The following is a 16,846-nucleotide window of genomic DNA, read 5'->3' as shown; positions in this document are numbered from 1 at the left end:
GTCAGATACCTTAAAATAGAAAAACACGTGTTATTTGATGTCAATGACAGTATGAATTCACAATAGTCCATTTGAAAGTCCAGGTCTGATAAACAGAATGGGATTCTAATCATTTTGCAGATTGCATTTTGCGCTTATCTTGAAGTTGTTTTATTTTTTGAAATTATTGTTACTTGACGTTGGCCTATGTTCAGAAACAAGTAAAACTTTAGGACTGCTGTTGAGTGATGCTTTGGCAATCACACAATGATTGCAACTTTCATAAATTAGCAGGATTTAAATGAATCACATTTGTAGCCAGTGGTGGGCAAATTAAGTAGAAGTTAAATTGATTTGTCTTTCTCTCAACACACTAAGTACGAAAGCCCTACTGTTATATTGTTTTTTTCTTCTTACTGGGATCTAATTTATTGTTTGTTTTCTCTCTGCACAGGCAGACAAATTCCAAATGTATGTCACATACTGCAAAAATAAACCTGACTCCAGCCAGTTAATTTTAGAGCATGCAGGGACATTTTTTGATGTAAGTAGATTGTATTTTTTACTGTCTGCTCTTGTTTTTTTTTGCAAATAAAAAAGATAAATCTAGTAGAGTTAAATATTATGCAAAATTTTAAATAGTGATGTCAATGGTAATTTATATTTTAATTATCATTCATTATCTAAGAAAGATTTTATTCAAACATCTATTAAGAATTCAAAATGCAGAAATGTTTATGAATGTTCATAAGAGCTTCCTCTCATGACATACATGATAGAACTTTACAGTTATGAATCACTTTTCTTGTTTCAGTTCAAGTGAAAATAAAGTGAAGTTAAGCTTTTGTGTTTGCGTTTTATAAGATTTTGCCAATTCTTGTATTTTAACTGTTTCTGCAATTTCTGGCTCAATCCCTTTCCCATTTATCAGAAATGCTAAAGTTTAAAAATATTCCCGCACATTGAAGCTAATTCACAAAGTATTTCCTCTGTAGAAGTGTCACCTGAAGCATTTTGTCCATTTTAGAAAACAAAATAAAAAGCTAAAATTTCATACAATTTGCAATGTATTTTATTCTGGATGTATTTCTATTTTTCTCAATTATTTTCATTTGATACCAGTCTGTCTCCATGAAAAAGACATGTTACATTTTAGCCTTTCTATATCCCCTGGAGCTTCTTTGTATTGACAGCAGAACTCATACTACCACTTAGCACTAGATTATCAGCAAACCAGATATATTAAGCATGATCCTTTCATCCAAGTTACTGATATTAATTGTAAAAAGCTGAAACCATGTACTTTATCTGTGACAGTGATTTTTCAACTGTTGAAATCTGGTAATGTATTTATTGTTTTAGTATAAAAGCAATAAATGCTACCTTTAAAATTGACAGTCAGAGAAAGAAAGTTTATATTTTGACTTTTTAATAAAGCTTTACTGATTTTAAAGCTTCTCGCCTATAAATTCTCCAATGTCTGAAATTGTCACATTGAATAAGTGCAAACCTTCATGCACTGTATGCATAGGAACTGGGATTTTCAGGCCTAGAGTCATAGAAAGCTACAGCACGGAAACAAGCCCTTTGGCCCATCTAGTCTGTGCTGAACAATTTAAACTGCCTAGTCATGCACCTGGACCATTGCTCTCCAGACCCCTCCCATCCTTGTACCTACTCAAGCTTCCCTTAAAAGCTGAAATCGGAATTGCATCCACCACTTGCTCTGGCAGATTGTTTCACACATTCACCACCCTCTGAGTGGAGAGGGTAGTGAGAGTGAGCCTGGTTCAAGTGAACATACACAAATTCATGCACAGAGCATGACCTTAAATTATGGGTAGCTTTCGGCAGATTTTCCAATATGAGAAAGAAGTGGCCAAAGACAGTGCAGGCATCTGCACGTCTTCAAGGCAGACATCTTTCCTTTGGAGGTAGACAACTGGCTTGAGGGTGGTGGTGGTTGGGGCCGTCAGTATAAACAAGAGAAAATGAAAAGAAGCTTACCTTAAATAAAGATGATTCTGAAATCATCCTGGAAGAATAAAGAGACTTTTCACTGTCAACCATCCAGTTGCTGCCCCAGTAGGTACAAGGCCTTTAAGAAACACAAGAGCAGGTTTTTACGCAGTGGGTGAAGCCTAATATTACATGGTGACTGAGCCATTCATAAATTACATGTTCATATTAGAAAATTACATTGCACTCCAATTAATGTGTTGATTAACATCTGTAAAAGGATGGTGATATACTAAACACGCAATTTTCAGAAATGTATTTCATGATTGGTGTTAGGTTAATTCCACTGCATACAACTTAACAATGTACTTCCTGGCCACAATCTCCCTTTGATTGTCTTTTTGAGTTTTAAAAAAAAGCATATTTTTATAACAAATTGATACATTTGTTCAGCAACTTAAATTTAATATTTGGAGTCATTCTAGTCTTTAATATATTCTTTGTAGGAAATTCAACAAAGGCACGGTCTGGCCAATTCAATCTCATCCTATCTGATTAAACCTGTTCAGAGAATCACAAAGTACCAGCTGCTACTGAAGGTATGAAACGTTCTCTATATCTCCCTCAAGCTGTAACTCTCAAAGTCGACAGAAACAAGAGTAAATGTGCAGTTGCTGAAAATCCAAGCAACACACGCAAAATGCTGGAGGAACTCAGCAGGCCAGGCAGCATCTATGGAAAAGAGTACAGTTGATGTTTCAGGCTGAAGCCCTTCCTGTATTAAAATATTTTAAAATGTATGTTTTTATAGATGCAGATCTCACGGTGCAGCTGCACTATGTTATTAAGCATTACATAGCCTGTTTTGTGCTTTTATTCAGTATTGCATGGTATCCTGATCTCCCTGTCTTTTCGGCCTCGCCGTGTACCAAACTGACAATGTTCTGAAATAACTTTAAGACTTCAATAATGCCACTGGCCAACAACCTCTTCCTCAATGTCAGCAAAACCAAAGAGCTGATTATTGATTACAGGAAGAAGGAATCAAAGTTCCATGAGTCAATCCTCATTAGGGGATTGCAGGTGGAGAGCATGATATATTGTTTGATTAAGCATTCTTTTTTGTTTACATAATCCATTACAACTTGTATGTAAAAGTATGTGAATGGCATACGTCATTACATCACCGTGTCATATGTGTGCACCTCACTGAAAGTAAAAGCCAAACATACACAAGTTATCCCCAGCCCCATATTTTTCTTTCAATTAGTTTTACGTTTTGAAGTTACAAAATATAACAGAGAGGTTCAGTAATTTAAAATGCTTGGCATTATCATACCAAAGGATATGCCCTGGGACCAGCATGTAAGTAGAAACATAGAAACAGAGAAAACCTACAGCACAATACAGGCCCTTTGACCCAAAAAGCTGTGCTGAACATGTCCTTACCTTAGAAATCACCTAGGCTTACCCATAGCCTTTTATTTTTCTAAGTTTCATGTACCTATCCAGGAGTCTCTTAAAGGACCCGATCGTTTCCGCCTCCACCACCACCGCTGGCAGCCCATTCCACGCGCTCACCACTCTCTGCGTAAAAAAACTTACCTCTGACATCTTCTCTGTACCTACTTCCAAGCACCTTAAAACTATGCCCTCCTGTGTTAGCCATTTCAGCCCTGGGAAAAAGCCTCTGACTATCCACACGATCAATGCCTCTCATCATCTTGTACACCTCTATCAGGTCACCTCTCATCCTCCGTCGCTCCAAGGAGAAAAGGCCAAGTTCACTCAACCTATTCTCATAAGGCATGCTCCCCAATCCAGGCAACATCCTTGTAAATCTTCTCTGCACCCTTTCTATGGTTTCCACATCCTTCCTGTAGTGAGGTGACCAGAACTGAGCACAGTTCTCCAAGTGGGGTCTGACCAGGGTCCTATATAGCTGCAACATTACCTCTCAGCTCTTAAACTCAATCCCACAGTTGATGATGGCCAATGCACCGTATGTCTTCTTAACCACAGAGTCAACCTGCGCAGCAGCTTTGAGTGTCCTATCAACTCGTACCCCAATATCCCTCTGATCCTTCTCCACACTGCCAAGAGTCTTGCCATTTATGCTACATTCTGCCATCATATTTGACCTACCAAAATGAACCACCTCACACTTATCTGGGTTGAACTCCATCTGCCATTACAAAGAAGGCACAATAATGCCTCTACTTTCTTAGAAGTTTGCGTAGATTTGGCATGGCATCTAAATCTTTAACAAACTTCTGTAGATTCACAGTGGAGAGCATCCTGACTGCTTGTATCACAGCTTGGTAGAGAAACACCAATGCCCAAGAACACAAAAGCCTATAAAAAGTGGTGGAATCAGCCCAGTCCATCACAGGAAAAGCATTCCCTGCCATTGAGGTCGTCTACAAAGAGCACTGCCACAAGAAAGCAGCATCCATCATCAAGGACCCCCACCATTCAGGCCATGCTCACTTCTCCATGCCTCCATCAGGAAGAAGGTACAGAAGCCTTAGGTCCCACACCACCAGGTTTAGGAACAGTTACTATTCTTCAATCATCAGGCTCCCGAATCACTCAACTCAGTTCCGAATTGATTCCACAACCAATGGATTCACTTTCAAGGATTCTACAATTAGTGTTGTCAGTATTATTTATCTATTATTAGTTTTGTATTTGCACAGGTTGTTTTCTTTTGAACATTGGTTGTCAGTTTCATATGGTTTTTATAACCATGGTCTCGATGGAATTCATAGGAAAATAGACTTAACTTCCAAGAGACAAGAAAAATACCAAGGTTCAGTGCAGCCTGGAAAAAACTTGACTAAAATGTAGGAGAACCCCATCTCTGGCATGGTAGCACAATGCTTTACAGTACTAATGACCCAGAATCAATTCCCGCCACTGTCTATAAGGAGTTTGTATATTCCTCCTGTGACCCCCATCGGTTTCCTTCAGGCGCTCTGATTTCCTCCCGAGAGTTAAATCAGGGGTTGCTGCGCAACGTGGCTTGAAAGGCCAGAAGGGCATTTTCTGTGTTGTATCTCAATAAATAAATTAAACTGGAAATGGAAAAGATGTATATTCTTGCAGGATATAGGATTCAATAATTACTGTCCATTCCCAATTCATGTTGTAATCTGGGATAAGCAGTAAATGAGAGCTGATGTACTGTGCATTTCACATAAATTTTAAAAATAAACTTGACTGCTAAGTATTAACTCATTTTCCTCTGTACGTAATGTACGGGAGTTTACTGATTTTGGTTAGTTTATTGAAACATTTGTAATATGATTGCTTTGAATGAATTGAATGGGAAGGAAATGTTTTGGATATGAAGTCATTAAATGCTGAATTGTTTTTAATTTGATTTGTAGCATTCTAATGTTTCTGTCAATAGGAACTTTTAACCTGCTGTGAAGAAGGCAAAGGGGAATTAAAAGATGGTCTTGAAGTAATGCTAAGCGTACCCAAGAAAGCTAACGATGCAATGCATGTCAGCATGTTGGAAGGTAAAAAAATCAAAGTCTTTATACTAGTTCCCAAACAACTGAGACACATTATATCCTTGGTTACCATTAACAATTTGTAGTCATGCAGAGCCTTTTAACTTGTGCTCTTTCTTCAGGTCTGCAAATTATCTTGTAATTTTATAGCCCATCTACTGCAGTAATATGATTTTGATTTGAGACATATTCTTGATATAAACTATCAGGCTTATCTATTTAACTGGAGGTAGTCTCCACCTCTGGTTTCACTGCATGTTCAGAATTGCATGGTGCATGTTAATCAAAATTTCATCGGTGCAATAAAGAGGATCGTGTTTTGTTAAATACAGTAGCTACCTTTAATTCTGAACATGATTCATCATTGTATTTCATTAATAGGGCAAGTTGAAGCAAATGACTTTGATTAATATCCTTGGAAGTTTGAGTAAAATTAATGAGGTACCAGGTGAGGTGCCTAATGACTTCGCATTTCAACTAACAATTGTAATTAAATGTTCGTCCATTTAATCTTTATGACAGCAATGTAGAGGCACTCATCTATCTAAAAACTGAAATATATAACAACGTATGTTTTACTAATGACTAAAATATTGGAACATACTCTAAGAAATGGCATAAACAATATGCATTTTAGATATGTAAATATATAGTACTGTGAAAGTCTTAGACACATCTATAACAAATCTATAACGTGAAGATGCTTTCTAAGATAATGAAATGAAAAGTTTCTAAATACCCTTAGGTACACTGTCATGCAGTTTTATAAGAAAGTCAGCTGGTAGGTTGTCCCAAACATCTTGGAGAACTTGCCAAAGTTCTTCTGCAGACTTTGGCTGTCTTACTTTCTTCTGTCTCTCCAGATGGTCCCAGGCAGCCTGGATGATCAGATTGGGGCCCTGTGGAAACCATACCTTCTGAAATCTAGGGTGCCGCAGACTTTTGCACAGTTCTATATGTGGCGCAGTCTCTGCAAAACACTTAAATGAATAAACTGTTCCCCTTGAAGAGGACTGGACACTGCTTCAATCCCTGTTCTATCTCTGTTTCAGCAGATCTTAAGATGCAGCCCTACTGTATGTTGCATTGACAACATTTTAAATTTGTCACATTTTGGCTGCTATTTTTCTAATTAACCAATTCCTAGTCTTATGACACCCAGAATTAAACCAATACTTCACAAACCCAAACTTTCAATTAATCTTACTGTCAATCTTCATTCAGGATTAATTTTCTTTGCAGAAAATATGCTTACTCAGGTCAATTTGGAGACAACAACTTGGCAATGTATTAAAATAGGACAACTGGTTCATGAAAACATCGTTTTTAAAGTTTCAAATAATTCTCTGATTGCTGCCATCTTACATTTGGGATTTTGAATTATGCATGATGACTATAAAATAAAATATTATTCTGAAAATGTCTATCCAAATTCAGTCAGCTACTTTTTATGTAACATACCAGGATCATAATTTTAACTGGTTCCTATCACAATCAGTATTGTTGAAAACTATCATGCAGGTGAAAGTAGGTGATTTTGTTTTTGTTGGCATGAGATAACTTTTAATCACTGTTTGTCATGACACTGCAGCTTTCCAAAATGTTCATTTCAAATACATTCAGACCACCTAAGTGCTGAGCTCAAAGCAAAATATAAAATCTAGCTCAAATATTATCAATGGGGTTATTATGTTTGACCCTATTTCTAGTAAGTTTCCTTTTTATTAAGAGATAACAACGAATCTGTGATCATCTTGATATTGGTTGCATGTACAAATATAGAGGATATAAACTGTTTCCGTTTCTGCCCAGACAAACCTGTCAAAGGATTATAATTCACATTAGAAACATTTGACTCCTTTCTGGCCGGAGAATAGAATCAGTGAGAGTAGAGGAGTTGCGTCACAGCTGCCTGACCGACATTATGAAAACATCACTTGGCAACTCATTTTCAGTCAAGATTGAAAGGGCACATTGACCTTAGAATGAAAGGAGAAATGGTCATAGTCATAGCATTTCCATCAATACTCGTATTTTCAAAGACTTTTAAGTGTCTGCCCTTTAAATATTAACCAGACTTTCTCCTTCTGCAGTTCGTAGCCTATGGTGATGCAGGATTTTCTCCTGCTCTTTTTATCATTCCCACAATATCATTTCTTGCTTTTTCTGCTTGGTTTCATTCCTCTCCTTCATTTCCTAAAACCTGGGTTTGTTCCACCCCTCTTCTAAATAGCAATTCCATTACAGTACATGGAAATGAAAAAAAACTATAGCTGCAGCAGTGTCTGATCCAATTTGCACAAGTGACACTGGATAGTAATTGGGAGTGGAAACGTTAACCAAAGTAGAATGGCCTTATGACATCCCCTCAGAGACAGCTAGAACAACACTGGTGGGAAAACTGTACGCAAATCTTTCCCAAGTGCATGATCCAGCTGCTCACTGAATTAAACAAATGCACTATCAGTAGTACATGACAAAATCTTGTCAGATTATCTTGATAGGGATGTTCTTAAAGAATCTAATTTGTCTTTTCAAATGCTATTTGAACAAGAAGTCATTTTTCTGTTATGCACACACACGCAGACGCACCCACACACACACACATACACAGACACACACTTACACACAGACACACACTTACACACACATGCACACACATACACACACTTACACAGACATACACAGCCACACACACAGACACACACACACACACATACACACACACACACACACACACACAGAACATCTTGTGTAATAGGTGAATCATGCCTACACCTAGTCCATGCCAACATATTTGTCATTATTATCATTATGTGCCATGTCATATCACATAGGTGATCATGGTGACCATGTGATCATGATTGTTCTTGACAATGTTTTCTACAGAAGTGGTTTGCCATTCCCTTCTTCTGGGCAGTGTCTTTACAAGATGAGTGACTCCAGCCATTATCAACACTCTTCAGAGATTTTCTGCCTGGCAAGTCATAACCTGGACTTGTGACATGCACCAGCTGCTCATACGACCATCCACCATCTGCTCCCATGGCTTCACATGACCCAGATCAGGGGGGCTAAGCAGGTGCTACACTTTGTCCAAGGGTGACCTGCAAGCAAGCTGAGGGAAAGAGTGCCTTACACCTCCTTTGGTAGAAACGTATCTCCACCCTGCATCTTCAACCTATCTATACTAATCCCATTTTCCAAAACTTGATCAGTAGTCCACTGTGTTTTGTGTTTGTTCAGATGCATAAATTGCTGCTTCAACCACATTCTTAGGCAGTACATTTCAGAAGTCAATATTCATTATTAAAGCTTCACAGAAATCATTTGTAAATGTTGCCATCTATGTGCAATGATACTTATATTTCATCTATACCCAGGATTTGATGAAAACTTCGATGTTCAGGGTGAGCTGATCCTTCAGGACACCTTCCAAGTGTGGGACCCCAAGTCACTCATTCGGAAAGGACGGGAACGACACTTGTTCCTCTTTGAATTAGCCTTGGTTTTCAGCAAAGAGATCAAGGACTCCTCAGGACATAGCAAATATGTTTACAAACACAAGTTACTGGTGAGTGTTGTTCTTTACACTAAAACAATTTCCTTTAATTATCACTTGAAATGAATTCAGTGAAGTTATGAGCAGGAAATGTGCATTAACATAAACATTCTGGAAACTGTTTCAGAAATCTCTTTCTAATGTGGAAACAGATTTTATAAACAAACTTCAATGTGGATACCAATATTACAACCATTTGATGTAATCCATTTAAGTGTTTCATAATACATTGTATATTCTTTAAGTGTTTGCATATTCCTTTTCTCATCGCCGGTCATTTTTTGATCTAAGATAATCTTCCATTTTAACGAAGGATCCACGACTGAAGCGTTAAATTCTCACCATTGATCTGCTGAGGTTTGTTTTTAATAAACACAAGAAAATCTGCAGATTCTAGCACTCCAGAGCAACTCACACAAAATGCTGGAGGAACTCAGCAGGTCAGGCAGCATCTGTGGAAATGAACAGGCAGTCACTGTTTCGGGCCGCGACCCTTCGTCAGGGCTGAGAAAGAAGGGGGGCACAGCCTAAGTGTTACATCTGCCCATACACCTCCACTCAGGGCCCCAGACAGTCCATCCAGGTGAGGCAAAACTTCACCTGCAAATCTACTAGTGTCATCTATTGTGTCTGGTGCTCCCAGTACAGACTCCTCTACGTCGGTGAGATCTATCGTAAATTGGGAAACTACTTCATCGAGTACCTCCGTGGCATCTGTCATAAATGGACAAACACTTTAATTCTGATTCCCATTCCCATTCTGACATGTTGGTCCATGACCTCTTCTTTTGCCAAGATGAGGCCACCCTCAGGGTGGAGGAGCAACACCTTATATTCTGTCAGGGTAGCCTCCAACCTGATGGCATAAATATTGATTTCTCCTTCCAGTAAACAATTTCCATCCCCCTCCCCTTCCTCTATTCCCCACTCTGACCTTTTACTTCTTCTCACCTGCCTATTACTTTCCCCTGGGTCCCCTAAGACAAAACAGCCCTTTGTTTCATTATAAACATATGTATGAAACAGCCTCTTCTAAGTCTCTTGATAAGGCAAGCTCATAATCAAATAAATCAAGTTGAATAATATACAGCAGCATAAATCACTTTCTGTACCTCCAAGCTAGAGCAATAAAATATTGTACAAAAAAAATTAATAATTAAATGTTAATCATGATTGCCAACAGCCATGCTTAACCTGAGGGAATGCCACCAAGGTCAAATGTTTGACTGCACTAAGGTATAAAAATAACACCTCGTGATCTTAACACTTGGAATTAACTATTGTGAAACTTGCAAGCTATTTGTTAAATATGCAAAAATTGCTGTGGCCTGTTAAACAAGTTCTATAAAATGTCTTTAATGTAGCAAAAACTCCAGGAGCAGAACCATCAAAATTGCACAGCAAGCAGTGCTGGGTCACAGCAGTGCACGTGTTTCTGGTTAATGATATTGTAATTTATTTCCATTCTGACCCAAAGGTGTATTCAGTAAGTTACTGTTTTCAATTTATATTATTGCTTACTTGGATACATTCTTCTATCTTCAATTTCCAGACATCAGAGTTGGGGGTAACAGAGCACGTTGAAGGTGATCCCTGCAAATTTGCTTTGTGGGTGGGCCGAACACCTTCCTCAGATAACAAGACTGTCCTTAAGGTAAACTCCTTTCTGATTTTGTTTTGGATGAATAGATATAGGGTACTTCATCATCTGTACTATTCAGAAAGAAACAATTATTTATTATTTTTAAAAGTAAGGATGATTCACCTTAAAGTAATTGTTCTATTTTGGTTGGCTGCCTGTCAAACCATGTGAAAAGTGGAAAAGTGTAACATATAATAGGCTGCTTTCATGGTGTCATAGAGTCATTGAGTAGTACAGCCCTTCTGCAAGTCTATACCAAAACCACTTACCCTGCCTACACTGGGAGCATAGCCCTCCATACCCCTATTATCCATGTATCTATCAAAACTGCCCTTAAATGCTGAAATCAAATTCACAACCACCACTTGTGCTAGCAGCTCATTCCACATGACTCTCTGAATGAAGAAGTTTCCTATCATATTCCCCTTAAACAGATCACCTTTCACTCTTAACCCATGACCTCTGGTTGTAGTCCCACCCAACCTCAGTGGAAATAGTCTGCTGCATTTACCCTATCTATACCCCTCATAATGTTCTATATCAAATCTCCTATCTACATTCTAAGGAATAACGTCCTAACCTATTCAATCTTCCCTTATAACTCAGGTCCTCCAGAACCAGCAACAACCTTGTAATTTTTCTCTGTACTTTTTCAACCTTATTTACATCTTTTCTATAAGTAGGCAACCAAAACTGCACACATTACTCCAAATTAGGCCTTACCAATGTCTTATATAACTTCAACATAACATCCCATCTCCTGAACTCAATACTTGATTTTTGAAGGCCAATGCACCAAAATTTTCTTTACAACTCTATCTACCTGTGACAATAATCCAATGAATTATGTACTTGTATTCCCAGATCCCTTTGTTCTACCACACTCCTCAATGCCCTACCGTTCATTGTGTAAGACCTACCCTGGTTGGTCCTACCAAAGTGCAACATCTCGCATGTCTGTATTAAATTCAATCTGCCATTTTTCAGCCCATTTTCCAGCTGATGAAGATCCATCTGCAAGCCATGAATGATAGCCTTCCTCGCTGTCCACTACAACCCCAGTTTTAGTGTCATCTGCAAATTTGCTGATCTAGTTAACCACATTATCATCCAGATTGTTGATTGTTGACAGGCAGCAAAGGACCAGGTACCGATCTCTGCGGCACCTACTAGTCACAGACAATCTTTCTACAAATTTCTTCTTCTAAATTCCTTGGACTGTTGGGTGGTCTGTAATATAGCCCCATAATGTGGTCATATCTTTCTTTTTTCTCAGTTCCATCCATAACACCTCAGTAGACGAGTTCTCCAGTCTGTCTTGACAGAACACTGTCATAACATTTTCCCTGACTTGTAATTCCACTCTCCTCCTTTATTTCCTCCTCCTCTGTCACATATAAAACAACGGAACCCCAGAAACTGAGCTGCCAGTCCTGCCCCTCCTGCAACCAAATCTCACTAATGGCTACAATATCATAATTCCATGAGTTGATCCATGCCCTGAGCACATCCGCCTTTCCTACGATACTTCTTGCATTGAAGTATACACAGCTCAGGACACTAGTTGCACCATGCTCAGCCTTTTGATTCCTGACTTTGTCTGAGGTCTTAACAACATCTGTCTCCACAATCTCTCCACTATCTTTTCTAGCACTCTGGTTCCCATCCCCTGCAACTGTAGTTTAAACCCCACCGTGCAGCATTAGCAAACCTTCCTGCTGGGACATTAGTCCCCTTCCAGTTCAGATGCAAACCATCTCTCTGTATAGAACTAGGACAGAGCCCAATGATCCAAAAATCTAATGCTTTCCTTCCTCCACCAACTCCTTAGCCATGTGTTAAACTATATAATATTCCTAGTTCTGGCCTCACTAGCACATGGCATGGGTAACAATCCTGAGTTCACAACCCTGGTGGTGGTCCTGCCCTTTAACTTAGCACCTAACTCCCTGAACTCCCTTCACAGAACCACATCACTCGTCCTACCCGTGCCATTGGTACCTACATGGACCACAACTTCTGGCTGTTCACCCTTTCACCCTCCCATTTTAGAATGCTGAGGACTTGATCCGAGCTGTCTCAAACCCTGGCACTCGGGAGGCAACGTTCTATCCAGGAATCTCGTTTTCACCCACAGAACCTTCTTTCTATCCCCCTCACAGACACATCCCCTATCACCACAGCCTGTCTCTTCTCCCCTCCTCCCTTCTAAGTTACAGAGCCAGAGACCCGACCGCTGTGAGTTTCCTCTGCTAGGTCATCTCCCCCCTCCCAAACAGTATCCACAGTGATATGCCTGTTGTTGAGGAGGACGGCCACAGGGGTGCTCTGCACAGCCTGTTGAACCCCTTTCACCCTCCCGATTCTCACCCAGTTTTCTGTGTCCTCCACCTTGGGTGTAACTACCTCTCTATATGTCCGATCCATCACGCCCTCAGCCTCCCAAATGATCCAGAGTTTATCCGGGTCTAGCTCCAACTCCTTAACACGGATTGTTAGAAGCTGCAGTTGGATGCACCTCGCAGGTATAGTTGTTAGGGACACTGGAGGTCTCCCTGCTTTCCCACATCCACAAGAGGAGCATTCAGCTATCCTGCTTGGCATCTCGACTGTTCTAACTGAACAAATGTGAAGAAGGGGAAATAAACTCTACCTGCATTTTTTGGTTTAAGCCTCAAAATCTCCAGTCTAACTCTGACTGATCAAAGCTGCTTTTAATACTCGATCAGTGGACCTGAGGAGAATGTGGGAGAATCTGTACCTGTCCTCATTGAGGAGTCAGCAATGGAAAGAGTGGCCATTTTTAAGTTCCTAGGTGTCAACATCTCAGAGGATCTGTCCTGGGACCAACCCATTGATGCTCTCATGAAGAAGGTGAACCAATGGCTGTACTTAGCAATTTGAAGAAATTTGGTATAAGACCATAAAACATAGGAGCAGATTTAGGCCATTTACCCATCAATTCTGCTCCACCGTTCAATTATGGCTGATCCTTTATCCTCCTCCTCAGCCCCACTCCACGGCCTTCTCCCCGTAACCTTTGATGCCATGTCCAATCAAGAACTGATCAAAGTTTGCCTTAAATAGACCCAACGACCTGGCCTCCACAGCTGCCTGTGGTAACAAATTCCACAAATTCACCACCCTCTGGCTAAAGAAATTTCTCCACATCTCTGTTTTAAATGGATGCCCTTCTATCCTGATGCTGTGCCCTCTTGTGGTAGGCTCCCCCACATAGGAAACATCCTTTCCACATCTATTCTGTCTGGGCCTTTCAACATTAGAAAGGTTTCAATGAGATCTCCCCTCATCCTTCTAAATTCCAGCAAGTAGAGGCCTACAGCCAACAAACGTTCCTCATATAATAACCCTTTCATTCCCAGAATCATCCTTGTGAGCCTCCTCTGAACCCTCTCCAATGCCAGCACATCTTTTCTTAAGATGAGGAGCCCAGAACTGTTCACAGTTCTCAAGGTGAGGCCTCACCAGTGCCTTATAAAGCCTCAGCATCACATCCCTGCTTTTGTATTCTACACCTCTTGAAATGAATGCTAACATTGCATTCTCCTTCCTCACCACCGACTCTGCTTGCAAGTTAACCTGTAGGGTGTTCTGCACAAAGACTCGCAAGTCCCTTTGCATCTCAAATTTTTGAATTTTCTCCCCGCTTAGAAAATAGTCTGCACATTTATTTCTACTATCAAAGTGCATGACCATGTATTTTACGACAGTGTATTTCATTTGCCACTCTCTTGCCCATTTTCCTAATCTGTCTAAGTCCTTCTACAGTCTACCTGTTTCCCCAACACTACCTGCCCCTCCACCAATCTTCATATCAGCTGCAAACTTGGCAACAAAGCCATTTATTCCATCATCTAAATCATTTATATACAGCATAAAAATAAGTGGTCCCAACTCTGACCCTTGTGGATCACCATTAGTCACAGGTGTATGTCACCAAAGACTCTGGAAATGTCTATAGATGTACAGTAGAGAGCATTCTGCATCACAACCTGGTATGGAGTCTCCAATGCACAGGATCGTAAGAGGCTGCAGAGTACTGTAGACTCAGCCAAATCCATCACAGGCAATGCCCTCTGTAATATCGAAAACATGTTCAAGAGCTGGTGCCTCAGGAAGGTGGTATCCGTCAGTATAGACATTCACCATCCAGGACATGACCTCTTCTTATTATTACTGTCAGGGAGGAGGTACAGAATCCTGAAGACCCGTACTCAATGATTTAGTAACAGCTTCTTCCCTTCCGCCATCAGATTTCTGAATAGTCCTAGAATACTACCTCATTATTTCTTTCTTTGCATGATCTATTAATATTGTCATTATAATTATAATCATTTTATGACTGCACTGTATCGCAAAATAAACACTACTGTATCACATTATATAGCTCAGTGATAATAAGTCTGATTGTGATTCTGATATACGCATGCAATAATTCAAATACATAATTCCGTGCAAAAGGCTTTGGCAGAAGTAAAAAGATCTGTAAAGTGAAGATGCTTTCAAAAATAATGAAAAGGAAATTTCTAAACATCAAAAAATTGCTATGAAGAGCGCTGAACAGTAAAAAACTAAACCATATCGTATTTGTTGTGACCACACATTGCCTTTAGAACTGTATCAATTTTATTAAATACACCGTCACGCAGTTTTATAACAAAATCAGCTGGTAAGTTCTTCCAAGCATCTCAGAGAACTTGCTACAGTTCTTCAGATTTTGACCGTCTCATTTTCTTCTGTCTCTCTAGTTAATTCCAGACAGCCTCAATAATATTGTGTTTAGGGCTCTGTGCAGGCCACGTCGTCTGAAACTATATAAAACATCCAGGGTGCCTAAGCCTTTTGTACAGTACTGTATTTGCCAAGAATTTTCAAGGGACTTCGTGCACTTAGTTACCAGATGTTGACACCATTTTGAGGGAGGTTTTGTTGGCTATTGATGTTATTGTCGTAATGATAAAATCTTACCAGATCCCCTGTTTGTTCTTAAGGCTTCCAACATTGAAACTAAACAGGATTGGATTAAAAATATTCGGGAGGTAATACAAGAAAGAACTATCCACTTGAAAGGAGCTCTGAAAGAACCTATCCAGTTACCCAAAACCCCAGCAAAACAAAGGAATAATAGTAAAAGGTAGCATATTTTTGTCTTATTTCCGTATGCTGTTTTATTTCATAACGTTGTGGAGTTCTTATCTCACAAACACTTAATGAAGAAATCCATTTGACTGGTAACAAATCCATCCAGAAAGAACCAATAATCTCACAATCACCATGCTTCAAACCTTTCCTCAACATCACTGCTTCCACCATCAGTACCGCTTATCTCACCCTACTAGGAGACACGTGTTGTTCATTAAGTGATTCCAGGCTTTTCACTTTAGGTGGAATAGAAGTTAGGACAATGGGACGTTCCTTCTGCATGATGTGGGAAGTCAGTGAACCTTATAGCCTCCTGATGACTACATCTGTGGGGAGTGCACCCAAGTGCAGCTCCTAACAGACCATGTTAAGAAAGAAGAGCTGGATCTGGAGGCACTCAGCATCATCCAGGAAGCTGAGGGCTTTTATCGAGATGGTCACACTCAAGGCACAGGCTTCAGTCAAATGGGTAACCACCAGAAGAAGTGAGGAGAGTAGGTAGTCAGTGCAAGGTTTCCCTGTGGTTATTCCCCTAACTAACAGATATAACCCCGTGAATGCTGTTAGGGGGAATGTTTTTCGGGTGTTAGCAATTGGAGTTAGGTCTCTGGCACTGTGACTGCCTGGCAGGTTCCGAGGGAAAGAGTACAAACAGACATGGTATGGTGATAGGAGATTCAATAGCGAGAGGGCAAACAGGAAATTCTTGGGCCGCGGAAAAGACACCAGAATGGTGTGTAACTTTCTTGGTGCCAGGGTCAAGAGTGTCACTGAGCAGTTGCAGAAAATACTTGAAGGGGAGGGGAAGCAGCCTGGAGTTCATTGTACATGTTGGTACAAGTGACACAAAAGAACAATGGATGAGGCCCTGCAGAATGTGTATAGGACGTGAGGTAAGAAATTAAAATGCAGGACTTCAAGGATTCTTACTTCTGGTGCCATGTTCTCACGAGGCCAGGAATAAAAAGATAGACTAGATGACTATGTGGTTGAAGAGCTGACACAGGGAGTAGCTGTTTA

The 16,846-nt window shown here is 39.9% G+C and overlaps 1 protein-coding gene across 4 annotated transcripts in view; it reads left to right on the top strand.

Annotated features, from left to right (window-relative positions):
* The window catches only part of kalrna (kalirin RhoGEF kinase a), a 747,932-nt gene that overhangs the window by 480,608 nt on the left and 250,478 nt on the right, over nucleotides 1-16,846 (top strand). For all 4 annotated transcript variants that reach the window (XM_063052247.1, XM_063052242.1, XM_063052243.1 and 1 more), the window contains exons 27-32: nucleotides 434-523; nucleotides 2,445-2,537; nucleotides 5,354-5,465; nucleotides 8,843-9,033; nucleotides 10,574-10,675; nucleotides 15,676-15,818. In XM_063052247.1, coding sequence (XP_062908317.1) covers nucleotides 434-523; nucleotides 2,445-2,537; nucleotides 5,354-5,465; nucleotides 8,843-9,033; nucleotides 10,574-10,675; nucleotides 15,676-15,818 — 731 coding nt within the window. The remainder of the gene's footprint in view (nucleotides 1-433; nucleotides 524-2,444; nucleotides 2,538-5,353; nucleotides 5,466-8,842; nucleotides 9,034-10,573; nucleotides 10,676-15,675; nucleotides 15,819-16,846) is intronic.

The sequence above is a fragment of the Mobula hypostoma genome, chromosome 6, assembly GCF_963921235.1.
Source record: "Mobula hypostoma chromosome 6, sMobHyp1.1, whole genome shotgun sequence".
NCBI lineage: Eukaryota > Metazoa > Chordata > Chondrichthyes > Myliobatiformes > Myliobatidae > Mobula > Mobula hypostoma.
The sequence above is the reverse complement of the archived record's forward strand: the minus strand, read 5'-3'. Positions and strand labels throughout refer to the sequence as shown.